This window comes from Meleagris gallopavo, chromosome 3 (genome assembly GCF_905368555.1).
Source record: "Meleagris gallopavo chromosome 3, MGAL_WU_HG_1.1, whole genome shotgun sequence".
In the NCBI taxonomy this organism is placed as follows: domain Eukaryota; kingdom Metazoa; phylum Chordata; class Aves; order Galliformes; family Phasianidae; genus Meleagris; species Meleagris gallopavo.
The window spans coordinates 61,351,195-61,372,202 of NC_139406.1; the positions used below are offsets into that span (position 1 = coordinate 61,351,195).

The window sequence follows — 21,008 nt, forward strand, 5'->3', positions numbered from 1 at the left end:
TATGCTTTAAGAACACTTGATTACTGTGATTTATATAAAGCATACTGCAAGTGTGCTTCCGCAATTCAAGGTGTGGTACTTCTTTCAACTTTGACTATTTTAACATAGGAAGTGAGATTTGCAGAAGGAAAGCAAACAGGAAATGTACCTATTTAAAAATGGATAGGAGAGAATCCAGTTATTTGCTGTTATAATTAAGGGACAGGTACAAGCCCAATCTGAAGAAAGGTCTGCAACAACCATGCAACTGCAGAGCTGTAGAGAATGTGCATTTGGCAGTGGACCATCTCTGCTGTTAAATCATGTCCAATATCTACTGTATGTCATCTGCAATGTTAAATATTTTTCCAGCGTGGAGTGCGACAGACACAGTATTCTTTCACTTCTGATGAACAGTTTTGCTAAAGAGAGATGTTATTTTCTGGGCATAATTTTAGGACATTTCACTTGCAAGGAAGGAAGTGTCCTGTCTGAGGTAAGTGCACCAGTGCCTCTTTCTATGTAGAAAGTGTATAGGAATGTGTTCTTCTCATACACAGTACTTCAGAGGAAGGAACTTGCTTTGTAATGAGCTGAGTCTGGAAGGTATGGGGGTAGGGGAAGAGGCTGCTGTTTTTTCTGATAGTGATTAGACCTCTTTTTGATTAGTAATGCCACCCGTGTAAATGCAATTTTGTGTTGGTTACAGGAATATTTTTTTTTGCTCTGATTCCAGTAGGCGAACCTAAGTGAAAAAGACAGTCAAATAATAATTCTGTGTGAGATGATGTAAATGTGTCTTTACTTAGGGAATTGATGTTTGGATGTGGAAATAATTAATGTACTGTCCTGATACAGTGTTCAAAATAATTTTTTTACATCCTTCAGAGTTAGTATAAAATTTGTAATTTCTTCTATGAACAGAGCTAAATGTTATTTCGGTAAGTGTTATTATGACAACTGAGTCATGGTTGCCATCTTCTGTCCTTCTGTGCCTTTTACTTCTTTATTTCCTGGTGGCTTTTTCTGGGTGTGTATCAAGATGTGCAAAAGGAAGGTAACAGGTTATCCTTCCTATATGTAATTTAATCTACATCAGCTGAAAAACTCCATTATCACTGTATTTTTATCTGCTGGGTGCAACAGTAGAAAGGTACCATACAGTGCTGGAAATTGTCCAGACATGTTGTGCATGTGATTTCTGGTAGATCAGGTAAGCAAATGGGGGAATCTAGGGGGATTGGCAGTATGAGCATGCCTTTTCAGAAGGTAAGCTGGGTGCCTGCTCTGCAAGTACGGATTTTAGTTCATAAGACCAGACTGTTGGATAGCTTACTGTTTGTCTTCAGTAGGCCTTGAGGATTGTTCTGTCAGCTTGGACCATTTGCAGATGGAGACAGGTAATGACTCTACTTTCTCAGGACTCAGGCAGAGCAAAGAACTTGGCAGTGCTAGCAGGAGACAGCCTGGGAAGCCCAGAAGGTAGCCCATGGGCAGCTCTGCACTCTGTTAATTTACCCTTCCCTTGATTCTACTTCTCTCATACTTGATTCTTCACTGTTCACGTTACACTCTACACCTCAATCCTTCTAGCTTGCACTACTTAGATCAAAACCACGATGTGTGTGGTTGGTTTTTTTTTGTTGTTGTTGTTGTTTTTTTTTATGAGCCTCATCTTTAGTTTGTTTTGTAGTTTGACTGTGATATTCATATTTCTGAGATATTCATTCTCAGAAGTTTCTCAGCTTTAAGCATGGAAATATCCATTTTAATTTGACTCCAAATGAAGTGATTATCCATGAAGGCTAAGCATGTTATAAATCTGTCAGAACTTTAAAAATAATATTAAGGGGAAAAAAGATATAATTAAGGCAATTTCTCCATCGTCTTGCTCGCTAATGAGGAAAGTCATACAAGTAATTGTGGCTGAACTGATGGATGATAAATGTGAATATGGAAGCAATCAGAGGTGTATTTTACTTCCAACTGAACTAGAATTACTAATGTGTCTTCCAAAATGGAGCTGAAGTCATATTCAGCTACACTGATACTATTGCAGTTTCCAGTATCAAGTGGTAGCATGTAATAGATGATAGTACATAAAAAGATGAAAGATCCACTGGGGTATAGAAAAAAATAAAAGGGTAAATAGTGAGTTTTTTATTGGTTATTACTTAGTAAACAAGGAGAATTTTATAATCTTCATTTGCAGTGAGCGCAGTGTATGAACTGTGTGGAACCAAACTGAACAGGGTTGTGCATTCTCAAATGAGAGCGCTCAGATATCAGCTTGCAGATAATTATTCTGTTAAGATGCATAGTATCTTGTGTTACCTGTAGAAGGCAAACCAGGGTGACCTTTCCTGTAAGGGGGAAAAGGATACACTTAGCTTCAAATCAAGTAATTGTTTTTATGTGAAATGACTTCCTGTATTTTTAACATGTGATATTAAAATATCCTTGTCATTACTCATTAGCCTTATTTAAGAAGCTTCAGCCCCATGTACAGTGCATAAATTCTGCAGATGTGTAAAGGAAACGTCTGTGTTCTGCTGTGATGAGACTGAATTTCCAGATTCTTCTATGGCAACAAATTCTGACCTTTCCAGTTCAGACATCTCCGTTGTATTGGCACGTAATAAGCATTTAGTTCTATTTAAAAAACTGATTCCAATATTGGTATGAAGTCTTATGAGACCAAGTCAATCTCTCTCAGGTAAATAAAAGGAAATTAAGATGCATGTCTTGAATAGATATTCATCTATTCAAAGTCTATAAACAAAACTTGTAATTGGACTGAGTATTACCAACAATAACCAACAAGAGTTGGTAATACTCCTCATAACATAATTTAAGGAAGTTCTGAGCAGCATGGAGCATCTGTTACCATTGGGGTTAAGCTACGTTGACGGCAAAATTTGGGATGATCACATCTGTGTTGGAATTCCTAATCCAGGACCCTAGTAAGTCCCATTCTCTATCTTGTGCTGCCATACTTGTTGGCTATTACTCAGACTTCTCTGTGAATTACTTAAATATTTTTGGTCAAGATCAAAAATAAAATTGTTTTAATGCATAGAAATAGCTGATAACTCTGGCTATACAACTGGAAAGCAGAATTCAAGCATTATTTTGTATTTATCTTTTTATACACCTTGAGTAAAGTAGATGTTGTATAAATGCAGTGGTACTTGTAGAACACATGTGGAAAACATTCAGTTGGCAGTTTCCAGAGGCAAAGTTCTTATTTTGGAATTATCATCAGGTCAGAGCTCCACTGAAAATAAGGCTTTAATGTCTGAATGCAATGCAACCTTTTTTGTGCGAGTGGCACTAACTTAAAAATATGCTGTAGCGTCCATGCTTCTGTGATTGCAGTTATGTTATTTCAAACAGGTCTTGAGAAAGACAGCAATGCAACAGTCATGGAGGGTGTCATCCAAAAAAGGATGTGTTTTTAATAACAAAATGGAGAAATGTCTATGGCATCCTGTCGGTGGCATTGTTAGACCCTAGTGCTATGTTGCTAGTACTTGTATGATGATCTGGAAACTCCACAAACAGAATAGAGCAGTGAGAACTAAACACAAACAAACAAAAAAAAACCTTCCACCCATCTACTCTCTTCTACCTTCTCTCCCTGAGCAGTGCAGGGGATTGGGGATATATCCATAATATTTTGTCTCTGCTGCTTCTCCACAGTCACTCTCTGCTCCTGCTCCATATGGGTCCCTCCCACGGGATGCCATCCTTTCCCAGCTGATCTCACGTGGGCTTTCCACAGGCTGCAGCTCTCCAAGCACTGCTCCAACATGAGTCCATACCACAGGGCCCACCTTTCAGGGCTGTGTGGGTCTCCATGGATAGCAGCTCCACCAGTCCTCCTGTGGGCTCCTCTCTGCTGCAGCACCATCCTGGGACCTGCTCCTGTGGGAGTTCTTCATGAGCTGTGGCTTCTTCAGCCACGTCCACTGCTGCCCCATGGGCTCCTCCATGGCTTCGTGTGGAGCTCTGCTTCACAGCAGGCCTCTCCTGAGCTGCAGGGAACTTCTACTCCACCTCTGGACCGCCTCCTGCCCTCCTTCTGTACTGCCCTTGATGGCTGCAGGGCTGTTTCTCTCACAGAGCACACCCAGAATCACTTATGGCTCACGTCTGGCAACAGAAGGTCCCTTTTGGAGCAGCTAGAGCTGGCTCTTCTCTAACATGGGGCAGTGCTGGGCTGTGTTTGTGGGAGGGACCTCTGCAGCCCACCCTGCCTCCAAAACATTGCCACATCAATGCTCTACACTTTATCACCTCTCCTTCCTACATCTGAGGCTGCTTGCCACAACTTTGTATGCAGGCCAAGTACAGGCTTTGTTCTTGCTAATCTAAAACTCAAAGGTACTTTCCACCTATAATCCACGCTATCTATTCACAGTTTTTATTTTCATTATAATTCATAGCATTCTGCCCTGTGCCATTGTATTTGTGTGAAAGCATGAGTTGAAGCTTTCTAGGAAGGCAAAAAAAGCTTTTTACTTAGGGTTTGTGTTTTTATGTGGATTTCCTTTAAAATATTTTTTATTTATTTTCAAAGCACTCTTTAGAAGATTAGGATCTGCTGTCATTTAAAAGAAATGCTGATCAGTGCTTGCTTTTTGAGTTTACAAGGCAGTCAGAAGTGGTCAGAGGATCCTTCTGTTTTTCACTTGCTTGGAGACTGTGAGATCCTGTATTCAGTGTCCTGTTCAGCCTGTAGATCAGACTTGAATCTCCTTGCAGGAGAGTGTTGGCAGACTGTAGCATAGTTATTCAGGCACCTACCTTGAAAAAGCAATCTTGGATTCTGGTCACTTCCCTGTGATTGGCTTTGTTTGATCCTGAAGTGTTTGGATAAAATAAGTGTATTCCAAAGGTACATCAGATTACAAAGGTTCACTTACAGTTTATGTACCTGGAGTATTTTCAAGTCATACTAATGTTATCAGTATACCACAGAAATTGTCAAGATCCAATTTTAGCTTTGGATAGCTAAGTTTTTCTTTACTCTTTGTTTTGATTCTGTAATCTTTTATTGATCCATAGTGTTCCTAGTACAATCATGTATAAGCCCGGAAGTCTTAAAATTGTTATTTGAAATCTGGTAATAAAAACTTTAATTTTAAATGATTGAACTGAAAATTAAAAAGATTAACTCACTCTCTAATAAACTATGCTCCAAAAAAAAAAATAAATCCAAACCCATTAGATAAAAATTACCCATTAGGTTGTGCTTAAGCTTCTGAAATTTATATAAGCACACTGATTAAATAAAGTGGATATGTAAGTGAACAAACATTATTTTTAATTTTAAATTTATAGGCAGTGTATGATTGGTTTAATGAATAATTTCAAAACATTATATATTAAAGGCACCACCTAATTACTGCAATTGATGTGATTTCAACTTTTGTTGAAAGCGTGAATTGGGTGACATCCTCAAGATGGCCCAAGAGGTCTGAAATGGAACACTGAAATTTGAGCATTCTATCAAACCATAATTTATTTTTCTAGACCTGCAAGTTCTTGTACAAGTTCCTTGTACTACTGCTACACGCTCTTGTAAAAAGCCCTTCTCTGATGGGGCAAAGAGCCTGGCTCTGTTTTCTTGACATTCTCCCTTCAAATGTGTATGAGGTCCCCTTGAGCTTCCTTTTCTACACACTGAGCAGAACTAGCTCTCTCAGCTTTTTCTTGTAGGAGAGGTGCTCCTGTCCCTCTGTCATTTCTGTGGCCCTTTGCTGGATTCTTCCTAGTGTGTCCATGTCTCTCTTGTACTGGGGTGGCCAGAACTGGACACATCACTCCAGGCATGGTCTCACCAATGCTCAGTAGAGGGGAAAGATCACCTCCCTCAACCTGCTGGTGATACCTTGCCTAATGCAGCCAAGAGTACATTCAGCCTTTGTAACAGCAAGATCATACTGCTGATACCTGTTTAACCTGCTGTCTACCAAGACTTCCAGGTCTTTTTACGCAGAACAGCTTTCCAGCTGGGTTCCTCCGTAGTTGCAGAACTTTTTCTCCTTCTTGATGTTCTTAAAATCCTTGTCAACCCAACCTGTCAAGATCGCTCTGGATGATAGCATGGTCATTTGGTAAACTAACCACTCCCCTTAGTTTCACATCATCCACAAATCATCCACAAATCCACATATTGAGACTACGATCTGCCCCATTGTCCAGACTGTTCAGATGTTAAATGAGACTGGATCTAGTACTGATCCCTGGGGTACTATGCTTATTACTGGCCTCCAACTGGACTTTCCACTACAAACTATGACCCTCTAGGCTTGTCTGTTCAGCTGGTTTTTGATCTACCTTACTGTCTGTTCATCTAGCTCATACTTCAGCTTCTTTCTGATAGTCTTATGGAGGACAAAGTCAAAGACCTTACTGAAGTCCAGGAAGACAATATCCACTTGTCTCTGCTCATCTATCAAGCTGGTCATTTCATTATAAAAACTTATTGGGTTGGTCAGGCATGACTTTCTCTTGACTGAATTCATGTTAACTATTCTGGATTATTCTCTTTCATGTACCTGGAAATGAATTTTAGGATTAGTTATTTCCTTACCTTGTTAGGGAGGGGTGAAGCTGAAGAACAAGTTCCCTGGGTCCTCCTTCTTGAAGATATGACCAACAGTTTTCCTTCCTCTAGCTTTTGTGCACTCCTCGCAGCTGATACAGTTGAGTACGTGTTATGTAGAGTGTCTACCCAGTCACATCAGCCAGCTCCCACAGCACTTGTAGGTGCATCTCTCCAGGGCCCATGGATTTAGGAATGCTCAGTTTGCTTAAGTATTTCCTGACTGATCCTCTTCCGTAAGGAATATGTTGTCTTTGTTCAAATTTATGCTTACTTAAAAGTGGAAATATCTGCATATATGAGAGATGGCTGGCAGGCAAGATTCAATGTATTAGAGCTTTAGGTATGTGACCCTGCAGTTTAGATTTTTTTTCTTTCATTTCCAATTATTTATATTCATGTATATATATTTATGCTAGGTACATTATTACTGATTTCATTTTCTGTTTGTTTTTTTCCTCCTTCATTCATTTATGACATCTGCCACAGAAATCTTCCTCATGCCTGCTGGTAGTAAATTATTTGGATAAACAAGCATTAGGTGGTTTGTTGTGTACCTTCTATGGTATGGATGACCAAGCTGAGTGCAGGGCCTAGGGTTCTGATACACATGTCCAGAACTCACCCAATAATCCTGTGTGTTTTTTCTTTCCTTCTTCATTGCTGGATGGGTGACTGCAAAACAATTTCCAGTGAGATATTCCCCTGGTGGTACGTGCCATTAACATACAGTAATTTATTCAGGAAATCTTTGTTTGGAAGAGTGGAAGGGTTCTACCCAGTGCTGGTGTTCTGCCTTAAGTGCTGAGGGTTTGCATACAGTTAGTAGCTTTTAAAATAAAAATGATAAAAAAAACTAAGCAAAACTCACAGAAAATCTCTTTTTAAGCTAAATTTTCAGTACGAACAGATGATATGTAAATGTCATAAATGTTACATTGTCACTTTTTCTTTACTCTAGTACCGTTATCCACGAAGGAAATGGTCCAAGTAAAATATCAGGCCTTTCTGATGTGACTGTTCATCACCAGTTTTGTTATACAGCTAGCAAAATTTTAACAAGTTTTTAAGATGAAATATGAAGTGGAGAAAATTTAGCTTGTTCATTTTGAAGGCCAATATTTCACATATATGAAAAGCCATATTTTTTTAAATGTGTAAAGAATATTGACTTGACTGGCTTACATGGAAAATTCATGTACACGTTTGTTACTCTAAGATACATCGCAGCCTGTAATATCAAATATGTGTCAAAGTAATTTTACAGCAAATAAATGTCATCGACGAACAGAAGGAATTATTCTTGTATGTTTTATGTGGGATTTGGATTGCATATTATGAATACATTCATGAATATACGCTGGAGAGGATATATACTTCAATACTTGAAGGGAGCGTATAAACAGGAGGGAGAATGGCTGTTTACGAGAGTGGGTAGTGATAGGACAAGGGGCAATGGTTTTAAATTGAGACAAGGGACATTTAGGTTAGATATTAGGTGGAAGTTCTTCACTCAGAAGGTGTTGACACACAGGAACTGGTTGCCCAAGGAGGTTGTGGATGTCCCATCCCTGGAGGGGTTCAAGGCCAGGCTGGATGTGGCTCTGGGCAGCCTGTTCTGGTGGTTGGTGACCCTGAACATAGCAGGGGGATTGAAACTCGATGATCATTGTGGTGCTTTTGTGGACCATTCTCCCTTGTCTTATTGCTGTCAACCCATGTAAACAGTTGTTCACAGAGCAAAGAAAGTACCTGGAGCTCTTCCAGCCCCCACCCCATTGCAAAGAGGGTGTATCATATTACAGGGGCTTTCATATTGGGAAAACATTTTAATGTAGGAAACAAGTCAATTTACCTCTCACATAGTTTGGGCATTGAATGGGATTGGTATGTGCCTTGCCCAGAAGCTTGGGTATGACTTTTACTAGCTTTATGCTGTTGCCCGACTCTGGACTTCGGTAGTGCTTCTGCCAGAAAAATTTAAGAGTAGCTGTATTGAGAACTGGGATTTTAAATAATGTGAAATTAGAACTCTTAATTTTTAGACCAAGTTTGTCAATGTCATATTTCTGGTATTGTGAGTAGACATTATAATGAGATTCTCACTGAAAAAAGTATTAAGTCATGTCCTGCATACTAATTTTCTTTAAGCACTGGTGTCAATCAGTTTAATTCCCCTGAATATTGAAAATAAGAACCAGAAAATTGCATTAGAAGTGATAAATGGGATGCATGTGTTTCTGATGATTTTTTTTCTTTGATAATTTATCAGCGGCATATCCAATGTGTGATTTAATTTCAAAACATACATTTGCATTTTTTAAACTTTACTAGGATAAGTAGTACAGTTTAAAACAAAACCAAAACAAAATAAAAAGAGAAAAGCAGCCAACGTGTGGTTTGTAGTTGCATTACTTTATTGATTTTCAAAATGTTTGTATAGATAAATTCTAAAACAGACCTACGTTTGGGGGGTAGGCTTCTGGAAGGTAGGAAATGCTTAAAATTCTTCAGTCCTAAAGCACTGATCTAATTCTTGAAGGCATTTTATGTATGCACCTGACTTTATAGTTATTTACTTCCCATGCATCAAAACGATCTAAGCCTAAATCCTTTTCCAATTCAGTCTCTTAATGTACCATTATTATTATTATTTTTTTCAACTACTGCCTTTATCTAATCTTCAGTTATAAACTCTTAATAACCATTACTGTGTGGAACTGTACTGGGCCTGGCTGGGATGGAGTTGATTTTCTTCACAGCAAACCATGTGGTGCTCTGTTTTAGACTTCTGACTGAGGAGTGGTTGTAGCACGTTGATGCTGTAGCAGTTGCTGACTGGTGCTGGCACAGCATTAGGGCTGTCTCTGCTCCCTGCTCTGCCCCCTCAGTGTATGAGATGGAGTAGGTAAGAAACTGGGAAAGAACACTGTAAGAACAGCTGACCTGAGCTGGCTAAGGGGATATTCCACAATGTATAATGTCATGCTCAGCAGTAGAAGCTAAGGGATAAACAATCTTTATCTTGACCCACAAGTTTTTCTTGCTTTTGTTCTTCCAGTTCTCTCCACCATTCAGTAAGGGAATGAGTAAGTGGTACTGGATGCTTATTTTCTGTATGGGGTTTGACCTGAGGCAGCCATGAAAATATCTAGTGTTTTAATTCCTAGTATCACCCTCCCTCAAAAGATAATAATAATAAAAAAAAATTAAAAAAAATCTAGGTAGGTGTGAACTGTCAGTGACGTTTTAGCTGGAAATATGATATAATTTTTTAACAGTTACAGAATCATTGCACACTAAGGAAGAAATAACTTCACCTTACTCGTTGAAATTGGATTAAGATTACTTCAGTTGATCGGAGAAAGTCAACTATGACTTACTGAGTGTTACGACGGGCAGGAATGTGCAGTCAGTTTTAATTAATGCTTTAATTTAAGGAAATCAGCCCAGGTTGTGGTACTCTTTCCTAGCCCTGATCTGTGTGTTCCTCTCAATACACATCCTTCAAATCTTTCAGACGACCAGGAGTTTTTATTTTCTCTTGGTTGAATCATGAAGTGTTTTGTCTGATTGATAGAGTGGGTGGAAAGTGATGAATATTTCTGAATTACACTTGAGATAAACCTAACAGTATGTCTACTGTAATAGGAACTACTCTTGTTTGATAAATCCTCGTTGAGTCCAGATAATGATACGGTAGGCTTCCACAAGTGTGAGATTGTTATGCAGAGATAGAGGGCTGTGGAAAGAAATATAAGCTACTATTGAAAATTGTTGTGATTGAAAACTGGGAGAGAAAAAGTGGCACTGTTGGCACGTGGCATGTGAGAGGTAATACCTTTACCTTTCATTCTGCTGCTGTGAAGTAGTCAATGTTTTGGAGTAACCTGATGCTGGTTACCTCCCTGTAAACAGCATTCTTGTCTAGAGTGATTGAAAGGAAGGGAAACTTTCAGAAATAAAGCCAGAGTAAAGGTATTTGAAGCTATTTTGTGGGGTTGAAAGTGATAGTGTTGATTAGGGACAAAGATATTTGAAATGTGAAGAATAAGATAAGTAGAAAGAAACTCTCAAAGGGAAAAATATAGTAAGAATTTCAGATAGATACTGCACATGCACATTTGCAGTGGTTTTGGTAAACTATTATGAGGTTACTCAGTGGAACTTCAGAATTGTCTACCAGAGCTCATATATGCTAAAGGTTTTTGTTTCTGCATCGGTAGGATCAGTGATGCATATTTTATTGGTCATTATGTGCATGAGTTGGATTTGTATCAGACAGCACTGGTTCATCCAACTCAAGGAACTGACTGCATGATTTGCAGTGGGTTTGTAGTGGATACAATATGTTCTCTCTGTTTTGCTCTCCAGAGGCTCTCCATAGGTATGATTAGTAACAGTCCCAGAAATTGATCGTTTAGTATTGAATTGGTAAAGGTAACTAATAGTTGTGTGTCTAAGGACGACTTTTAGTTATTTGGTGATGTTTGTTTTCTGAATCTCTCTTCTTTTCCTCATTATATTGAACTAATACTTTAACAAATTTGTGTATCAGGACTTGATTTGAGAGATGAAAAAAGCAGCTTGAGATATAGATATCTAAGTCCAAGGCTGTCCAAGACATCTGAAGTCTGAGAATGTTAGCTGCTTCACTTGTCCATATTGCAGTTTTCCTTCCCAGTAACACCTTCAGGGAAAATTTGTTTGTACCAGTTGAGGGCTATGATACCAGCGTAACACTTTCTGTTCTATTGTATTTCATCGTGTGCCATAGTGTGTAATGCAATTTTGTGACATTGAACATACCTAGGACTGAAGTGGCCAAAATGAGTCGCATTTGGATACAGAAAGAACTGGTTGAAGATTTTTAAAATCAGTTCCAAGTAAATATCCTGGAAAAACCTTTCTCCGGTTATTAGTGCACAAATCAGAAAGAGATTTTAGGGAACAAATGCGTCGATCACTAAAAGCCTCTATTAAAATTAGGTTTTCACTTGGTTTTAGAGTTTGTGTTCACTTACAGCCGAATGAAGTGGCTTCCAAATCTACATACAGATATCTGCCTGTCTTTTAGGTGTCTGAGCTCTGTTGTGGGCAATGCAGTCAATAGGCAGTGGAGCCTGAAGAGCAATTCTTATCGTAAGTGGACATACGCTGCCTGGTTAGCTGAGCAGCTCTCTGGACTCTCTTGGCTTCTTCAATGACTGACAACTGTGTGAATACTACTGTATTTAATTAATAATGTAATTATTTAATTTTGAACTGAATACTCTCCAAACCTTGTATTTTAAGCTGAGCCTTCTTGTCTTTTTATTTGGTCAGAAGAGAGAGAACAGACATCTTTTGAGGGTAATTTACTCTGCCAACTTTAAGCATTTGATTTAAAACATGAAGTGAGAACTTAGTACTGCCAAAATCTGTGCATGCTCTACCATACTCTGTAGGTGTCTATATAGTTAAAACCTGTGATTGTTGTCTACTTACTGTTATCAATTACAGGGTAAAATGGAATGTTTCTTAATTAACTTTATAACCTGGTAGGTACGTTTAGACACAGCTAATTAGAGCTTTTCTGTAATTGGGGCTGTGATTAATAGACTATGAAGGCTTCAATTTGTATTAAGTGCATGGACAGTCACAGGGAAATTGAATTTTGAGACTACGTTGAATAACAAGTAGAGGACCTCAAGACAGCACAACAGTGAACAATTATTCTCTTTGTAAAGAATTAATACATTCAGTCACTAGTTATGTCCTGACATACAGGTGTGTTTTTTTTCAGGTGACCCCCTCCTGCACTGCTCCTCCCTTCCCAGGATCTTTCATGCTATTATTAATGTGTGCATGAATCTTTGTTTTGGAAACATTGATAACTTTTTAAAACAGTCTAGCAATGTAGTTTAGTAAAATTAATGATAATGTGAATTATACTGGAGCTTATTTCACCTTTCTGCCCCTCTTCCCCCCCCCCTTTTTTTTTTTTCCTTCCCCCCTTCACTCAGGGTGTCCCACTTATGGGTGGGACAGAACCTAACTTGGAGCAATTCAGTGAGAAAGCAGTAGAAATGAACTTATTTACCCAAGTGTTAGAATCATAGAATTGCTCAGGTTGGAAAAGACCTTAAAGATAATCAAGTCCAACCACAACCTAACCATACCCTAACTCTAACAACCCTCTGCTAAATCGTGTCCCTGAGCACCACATCCAAATGGTTTTTTAACACATCCAGGGATGGTGACTCAACCATCTCCCTGGGGAGCCTATTCCAATGTTTAACAAGCCTTTCTGTAAAGAAGTTTTTCCTGATATCCAACCTAAACTTATTCTGGTGCAACTGCAGGCTATTTCCCCTTGTCCTGTCACCTGTCACCAGTGAGAAGAGACCAACCCTGCTCTCACTGTCAGCAACTTTCAGATATTGGAAAAGAGCAATAAGGTCTCCCCTCAGACTCCTTTTCCCCACACTGAACAGCTCCAGTTCCTTCAGTCTCTCCTCATAGGGCATATTGTCCGAGTCCTTCACCAGCCTTGTTGGGGGGTCTGTAGTAGTCTTGCAAGTTCCCTTTCACCTCTTTTCTGTGCATCTCTCATGACTGCAAAGGGAATTAATATGTACTGACCTTTGGACATGCTTCTTCACCTGTTAGGCAGCTGGAGGGGGAAGTCTGAGGGACTGCCACTGATAGAGAAGGCAAAAGGATGGAGGAAAGGACACGGAGTGAGAAGTTGTAGCAGTGGAAATAAGATAGGAGGAAAAGATTATGTGTGATGAGTTCATCTGGCATCCTGGAGACTCAGTCTGTCATGACTTTTTATTCACTATCATTAAGATACAATGTACATGGAAAAACATACTGTAAAGACAGGCAACACCTTTGTTTTTTGAATTAGGTGAAATTGGGAAAAAGGGCAAAAAACGTAATTAATATTTTTAGAGGCATGTAAACATTTTGCAGTGCTTTTTTCATGCATAGTCAAAACTTCTCTCTTGAATTTTTCATAAGAAATGAATCCCAGCTTTAGTTATCTTGTGTTATTTTTATTCTACTGTTAGTGCAGAGGCGGCTTCATTGAGAATAGTTGGTCTGTTTTCTTATTTTTTTGGTGAAAACTTCTCTACTTAACATATTGTGAGTCAGATCAGACTGCTGCTATCCAGGAAGGAGTTTTATTTTTGTAACTTGTACATTTCAGTTTTTCATTTAATACCTTTGCCATCTCTGACATTATTTTTGAACTATTTCAAACTTGTAAGAATATATTTTAGAGTACTATGGAGTACGTTTATCCTGCTGTCTATTAGGCTGAGCAAAAAATGAGAGCATCAAGTGAGCTTCGGATAGTTCAAATGGAAGTTTAAGACCGTTTCTCTTTTAATAAGAAATGGTGCTGTAGTGAGAAATGTCTTTACAGTAGGCATTCCTTAACTACAGTATACGCTTAACTGGAGAAAAAACAGGGTTTTTACCTAAAACGTGAGCGGAGTGCCAAGTACAGTTATTGCCTTTGTTAAGTTTTTGCTTTCCCTCCCTGCTGTGTCCTAACCAAACAACCAAAGACAGGCGAATAACCTATTTCCTGTGAACTGCCTACTTGCTAGGGAAGACAGGAGTCTCATCTTTACAATTGTCATGGGCATCAACAGCATAGGTTGGAGCCTGGGTGAGTGGAGGTAGGCGCTTTGACACCACGTAAAGTAGCAGTAATGTTTTAGAATTGTATCCTAATTTCATTTTATGAGAATTCCTCATAAAGAAAAAACTTATCTTTCCTTCGTGTGTACAATATTGGCTCCATTAATTTGTGACTCCAGCTAGATAAAAATAACCTCTACCTAAAGGTCTTTTAATCTTATCAAGTTTGCTGTCGCAGAATGGCACTGATTAGCTGATGATGCTCTGGGACACCATTGATCTGTAGGTCACTGAGGTTCCTTTTTCAATATAACAGTGAATAAAAAACTGGTCCTGAGTAGTAGCTGATGTCATATCACCTTTCTGTACAACTGTGTTTTTAAGTTTCATTGGTATATCTCAGTTTTAATTTATTAAATGCTTTTTTTTAAAAAAAAGACCTTTTTTTTTTTTCCCCTATAAAAAGTAGGTTAGTGATAGCAACAATCAAGTAGCCTTGATCATACACTGATGTATAGATCTCCTTATCTTTTCTCAAGCTATATTTAATTTTGTAGTGTATTACCAACACCCACACATCTCTAAAGAAAATTAGTAGTATCAATGCATGTCTCTCAGTTCTTATCTAGTTTTTATTAGTCTACAACAGAAAAATTAATTTTTCAGACCATAATTCAAATAAATGATTTAAATTGCATCTTACAAGTTACAGATTGACACTTTTTCTTTGGTAATAGAATCCTCTGCAGTGGAATTCCTACTGCTATTGTGGTCCATTACAAGCACAAAATTGCATCTTTCCACTTGTCACTAATTTTGCATTTTGACAGGGAAAAAAAGAAGGTTTGCTGTTACTGTTGCTAAGCAACAAAAAGATGAATTATTCCAACTTCTGGATTTTTCTTATATGATGTGTGTTAGAAGGATTTTCCTACATTGGTGAAAGATAGTCTAGATGGGGTTATACGTTTTTGTTCCTTGTGCATGGTTGGTGTAAATCACACTGTTTTGTTTTCTGAAGCTTAATTTCTCTTTCTGAAATGGCAAGCTTGTTTCTCTTTAATTTTTTACTTATACATTATTTATATACTTATATAGTTATACTATATATTTATTTATTTATAATATATATTACTATATATTTATATATCACTACTTGAATTAAAAAAAAACAGAAAGCATTGTAACACAGTAAGTTATAGTCCAAGTATTGCATACTATTACTTTTATTTACAAGTAAGTAAAATAATATAGTCCAGTTGGAAGTGACTTACAAATGGTATTGAGTCCAACTACCTGATCACTTAAGGGCTAATGAAACATTAAAGTACATTATTAAGGTATTAGAATTAGAATTGAAGATTAATAGGCATTTTTGTTGCAGTCATTCTAAACTGTCTTCTTCCAACACAGCTGATTTTAATATCAAGTAACTACTAGTATTTGAAGAAAATTATTCATCAAGTGATGTGTGAAAAAGATAGAGACTTAAGTGTATGGAAGTTCTGGTAAGATTTGTGCTTGAGGGTAGATTAGAGAATCAGAATGATTTTGAGTTGTAAGAAATCCTTGAAGATTGTCTAGTCTGTGAATAGGATGATCTTTCATGAGATTGGCTTTCTCTAAGCCCCATCCAACTCAACTTGAAACTCTTCAAATGATGGAGCATCCACAGCTTCTTTGGACAAGCTGTTGCAGCTTTGTAATGCTCTTAGTAACTTGATCATTTTGTTCTTAATAGCCTAATTTTTATTTTTATTTTTATTTTTGTCCTGGTTTTATTGTAGGTTGATATGATATATTGGCCCACACTAGTAATTGATTTTCACTCAAGATACGAGCCAATACATTACCACATCTTCCTTCAAAATTCCTTATATGTAAGAAGCCAGGAGAGATCTTCAACAATAAGGAGACTGCTTCTCTTTGTGCAGTGATTTGAGGCCACTGTGTACAGCAACAATAAGAAAGTGTCAATAAATACATGGGAGATTGGGTTTTGTATCCATGTCTGCAACAGTGTAATAACATAATTGCTTTTGTGTAAATTATATCAGATGAGTAGTGATAAAAAAGATGGAGATAATTTCAGATGTTAACACTTCTTTGGGCAAATAATAGTATTAGTTTGAAGATGGGTATTTCCAGCTGTTTGTTTAAAAGCTGAAAAGAAGCTTTTTATTAATGGTTCTTTATGTCGCTAAGTATAACATTACGTACAATATTCCTCTAATTTTATTTTTTTTATTGTTTTCTCTAAATTTTCTAAAGGAGTTGATGACCAAGCTGATAACAGAGACACCTGACCAGCCAATCCCATTTTTAATTGATCATCTCCAGTCTAAACAAGGGAACCGTGGTCAGCTTCAGAGAACACTGTCTGGCTCTGCTGCCCTTTGGGCAGAGAGTGAAGCATCAGGTATGTTCTGTAAGATGGGAAAGGCTATGCTAATATCTTCCCACAGTTTTTGTGGGTTGTTTCTTGGATGCTCGTGTACTTACTGTGGAAGTGCTACTCTGTGGTTTTGAGCGTACAAATCCTGTTTGTCCATGAGAAACTGAATTTAATGTGCATAGACTGAGCTAATAGAATCATAGAATGAATCATAGAACGTCATGGATTGGAAGGGACCTTAACAAATATCCGGTTCCAAACCCAATGGATCAGGTCCATCCAAGCTAGCCTTGAATGCTTCTCTTTTAGTTTAAAACCATTCCTCATTGTCCTATCACTACTTACCTGTATAAAAACTCGGTCTCCATCTTGTTTATAACTCTCTTTTAATACTGAGAGGTGTTGGGTTTTGTTGGATTTTTTTGTTTTGTTTTGTTTTACTACAGTCATTTTTAAGAAGCCATCATTCTAACATTTAATATGCTATTACAACTTTGTGACCTCCACTGCAGATAATTTCTGATTGTAGATTTAAAATAATAATAATAATTTGTGATTCCAAAGCATTTCTGAGAATGTTGGTTTTGCATGTAGAAATTGACTGATTATCTCTTTCAGACTATAAGCGATCTCCAGCAGTTGTTTGTAGTCAACTGCCTGACAAATTAACTATTTATATCAATTTTAATGTTTTAGACATAGATTGTTAAATGTTATGATACAGAGGCTAATGACCTCTTCATTTAAAAAAAAGAGAAAAGTATGTTTTGAAATAAAAGGACGTTAAGGAATTTCTCAGTTTTAGTGTTTAGGAAAAATAAAAAAATATATGAAATTTAGCAAAAATCAGGAAAAGTAGTGCTAAAAGAGCTGTCTGTGATTTCCATTGATAAGACTGGGAATTTCTGAATTAATTGTTTATGACGTCTTTGAAAAATGACCCTGTGAAGATTATAATTACTGGATTTTATTCTTCAAACAGAAAATAAAGGAACAAGGAGAGATTTCAGAAGTTATGATAAGCCTTGGCAGGTAAATGCAAAGAAGCCTAAAAAGTCAAAGAGTGACCTTGCCGTGTCCAATATCTCTCCACCGTCACCGGAGTCCAAGTCATGTAAGGTTCACTACATTATAAACTTGTGCACATTTCTAAACCCATAGTCTGAGTTTCATCTCATTAGGTTTTTCTTTTCATTAGGTTAAGAAAGGAAAGTTGAAATGACTAGAGAGACATATTAGAAGAGTTTGAATCTTGCTTCACTGTCGTATGCATTATGAATTTATAATTATATCCTATATTTTCATCTAGCTTCAAAATTATATTTTATTCTAGCTTTTTATAGTTTTTTATTTATAATGTCCAAAGCTTTTAAGTATCTTTGAGTTTAATGAAGTGTCCCAGATGATAAATGTATTTAGTAATAGAAAGCTTGCTGATTTCCTTCTGAAGAGCAAGATGTGGAAGTCTAGATTTCAGTGGACTTCATGGAAAATATCCCAATGGCCACAGAATGTCAAAATCAAAGATAAAGAGATATTCAAGAAGTGGACAGTCACTCGTAATCTGCAGTCTTTGCAGGATAACAACAGTTTCTAGAAGCAATGGCCAAGAGTGTTCTTCTGTCATTTTTTTAAATTACCCTGCAAATATATGTGTGACTTTTTAAATATGTTAAGCACATCATTAATTTTCTTGTGCATTTGAACTACATTTTAAGTGCTATCGCAGAGGGTAGTTTCAGCAATGTGCCTTCTTGTGATATCTTGCTTCTCTTATTTTCTGCCAACAAACAAATTAATACTGACCTTTTTTTCTGGGTTTATGCCAAAATTAGTGAGTACTGTGTGCTCCTTCAACCACTCGGATCAGTGGAAAGCAAACATGTTCAGCAGCAATTCATTACTCTATCCAGACTTCCCACCTGCTGTGTGCCTTCAGCTTGTAATTTAAGACATTTTTTGGTGTCATTGTAAGTTGTTTTTTGCTTTTTTTTTTTTCAAAAGCCTCTTCAAAGAGGTAGTAAGGACTTTAAATAAGAAATAATATAGGGGCCTATTGAAAGCTAGAGATTTACTTTCAGATTTGTGTAAAATACCGAAAAACCTCTCAGCCATCTCCTCACTTTCCCTACAAGAACACACCTTACAATATACCTTTCCTGTCCCCAAATAAAATCAACCCAAAATTAAATGGAATCCATCAAGATATTCTCTTTCAGAACTTTTGTCTAAGGACTGTCTTTTTCAGATGATCTAGAACTTCTAACTTGATGAAATGATAATCATAGAATGACTTGGATTGGAAGAGACCTTAAAGACTGTCTAGTTCCAACACCCTGTCATGGGCAGGATTCCCAGCCTGTAGGTGAGGCAACCCAGGGCCCCATCCAACCTGGCTTTGAACATCTCTAATGGCAGCCTATCACTATCTGTCCATGCAAGAAGTTGATCTCGCTTCTGTTCATAAGCTCCCATTTAATACTGGAAGGCTATAGTGAGATCTCCCTAGGGCCTTCTCTTCCCCAGACAAAACAAGCCCAGCTCTTTCAGCCTCCTTTCATAGGAAAGGTGTTCCAGCCCTCTCATCTTCATGGCCCTCCTTTTAACCCGCTCCAGAAGTACCACATCTTTCTTGTGCTCAGGCCCCAAGTCTGGACTTAGTATTCCAAATGGGACCTTATGAGAGCAGAGTAGAGGGGGATATTCACCTCTCTTGCCTCTTTTGATGCAACCCAGGATATAGTTGTCCTTCCAGGCTGCAAATGTACTGAGGGTGCAGTTCATGGTAATCTTTGGAAGCATCAGGAGATTATGTTTAGTTAATTAGAGAGAACATCGTTTCTTTCTGGAAAGCTGATATTGAATTCAGAGTTCATGTTATTCTTGCACAGATCTCTCTTTCTTAAGCTTTCAATTTTTTTTTTACTAGAAAAGTTCTTTGAGTTCTTCTTTCTGGCTGTCAACAATCTCTGTCATACCTGAAACAAACACACAAATGGGAAACTGTGGTGCCATAGTGGTCTGAGTACTTGTTTGCAAAAATGTACCTGGGCTTCTGTTGTTATCTGGCAAGGGAAGAGGTTTGAAGCTAGGCCTCAGTGTGTGTGTGTGCATGCATGCCTGTCCAATGAAATATCTGGATGATCACATCCAATATTTGAAGAATAATCAATTTTGAAGTTTCTAAGTAGTTTGTGAAACAGACTTCTTGCTATCCAGTTAGCTAGTGTTAGGCAAAGTAGGTTGATGTCTTTGCCAACTTCATATTAAATCAGTTCACAAGTCATTCTTTCCCTCTATTTCAGTTCACTGTTCTCTTTCCAGGTTTCTGTTGGTGTTGGTGTTATATACTTCTAATCACCAATTTTCTGTCTAGTACTACAGGCCTTTATGCTCTTAGCCTTCTGGTATCCAGATACTGTAAGAACCGTAATCTGAAACATCTTGTGAGATTTTAATACCTGAGCAATTTTATGTTCAATAATATCTGCATTTTTGTTCTTTCGGATGCAAAAATAATATACAATGTGTTAATGAAATGTAGCTCCTACATTTTTTTCCTACGATGAACAGTTGTGTGCATGAATATGTGACGTGGTGCCTTGTGATAGGTATAACTTTCCCATGAACCTACTGCTAGAGAATTTAATGAGCAACTAGTCTAATTTCATCTGCAAATTATGTTTTGAAATTACAAGTATATGTAGGTAAAAACAGTACCGAAACAATACTGATCTACTACAGTGAAAATGGTCAGGTGATATGACAGAACTTATAGCAAATTTAGAAATGAATCTGTTGTTGATGTGCATTTGTTGGGGGATTTGTATGTGGGGAGGAGGTGAATGGAGGACAACACCAGAGAAGCAGAAATACAAGGAAGCATGTTTTTGCTGTCTCCTTAGATGAGATGGGAAAAGGGAAACAGAAAGGGAAAAGCTAAATATTTCTACACAAATGCTATAAGTAGATGTCATAGATCTTCTACACGATAATCAAATAATCTCGAGAGTAAGTATATAAATGTCTCAAGGCAAATGAGTTGAGGCAGGTAATGTGATGAACGATTTAAAATTACTGACATGAATTTGAGGAATTAGTAAGTATAATAAAGGAAGAAAGTTGGAATGTAATGAATGGATTTTGATAAATGTGAAATGAGATACAAGTGAAATATGATGAACTTTGTAGAGGAAAAGATGCATTTCAAATGATCTTAGGGAAGGGTCGTTATAGTGTTTATGTGGTTCTGCATGCTTCACATAAAGTCATTTGCTTTGAAAAGGCTGGTTTTGTTTATCATGTTGTTGGGATGGTACAAGTTCAGATTTTCAAAGTATTTATAAGTTAGCAGAACATGAGCCTTGAAAGGAGAGATATTTG

The 21,008-nt window shown here is 37.5% G+C and overlaps 1 protein-coding gene across 8 annotated transcripts in view; it reads left to right on the plus strand.

Moving 5' to 3' along the window:
• The window catches only part of C3H8orf34 (chromosome 3 C8orf34 homolog), a 284,853-nt gene that overhangs the window by 17,089 nt on the left and 246,756 nt on the right, over positions 1-21,008 (plus strand). For all 8 annotated transcript variants that reach the window (XR_014882562.1, XR_014882563.1, XM_085221230.1 and 5 more), the window contains exons 2-3: positions 16,502-16,649; positions 17,608-17,739. Coding sequence is in view for 6 of the 8 variants with exons in the window: in XM_085221230.1 (XP_085077356.1) it covers positions 16,502-16,649; positions 17,608-17,739 (280 nt within the window). In the remaining 2 variants the exon portion in view is untranslated. The remainder of the gene's footprint in view (positions 1-16,501; positions 16,650-17,607; positions 17,740-21,008) is intronic.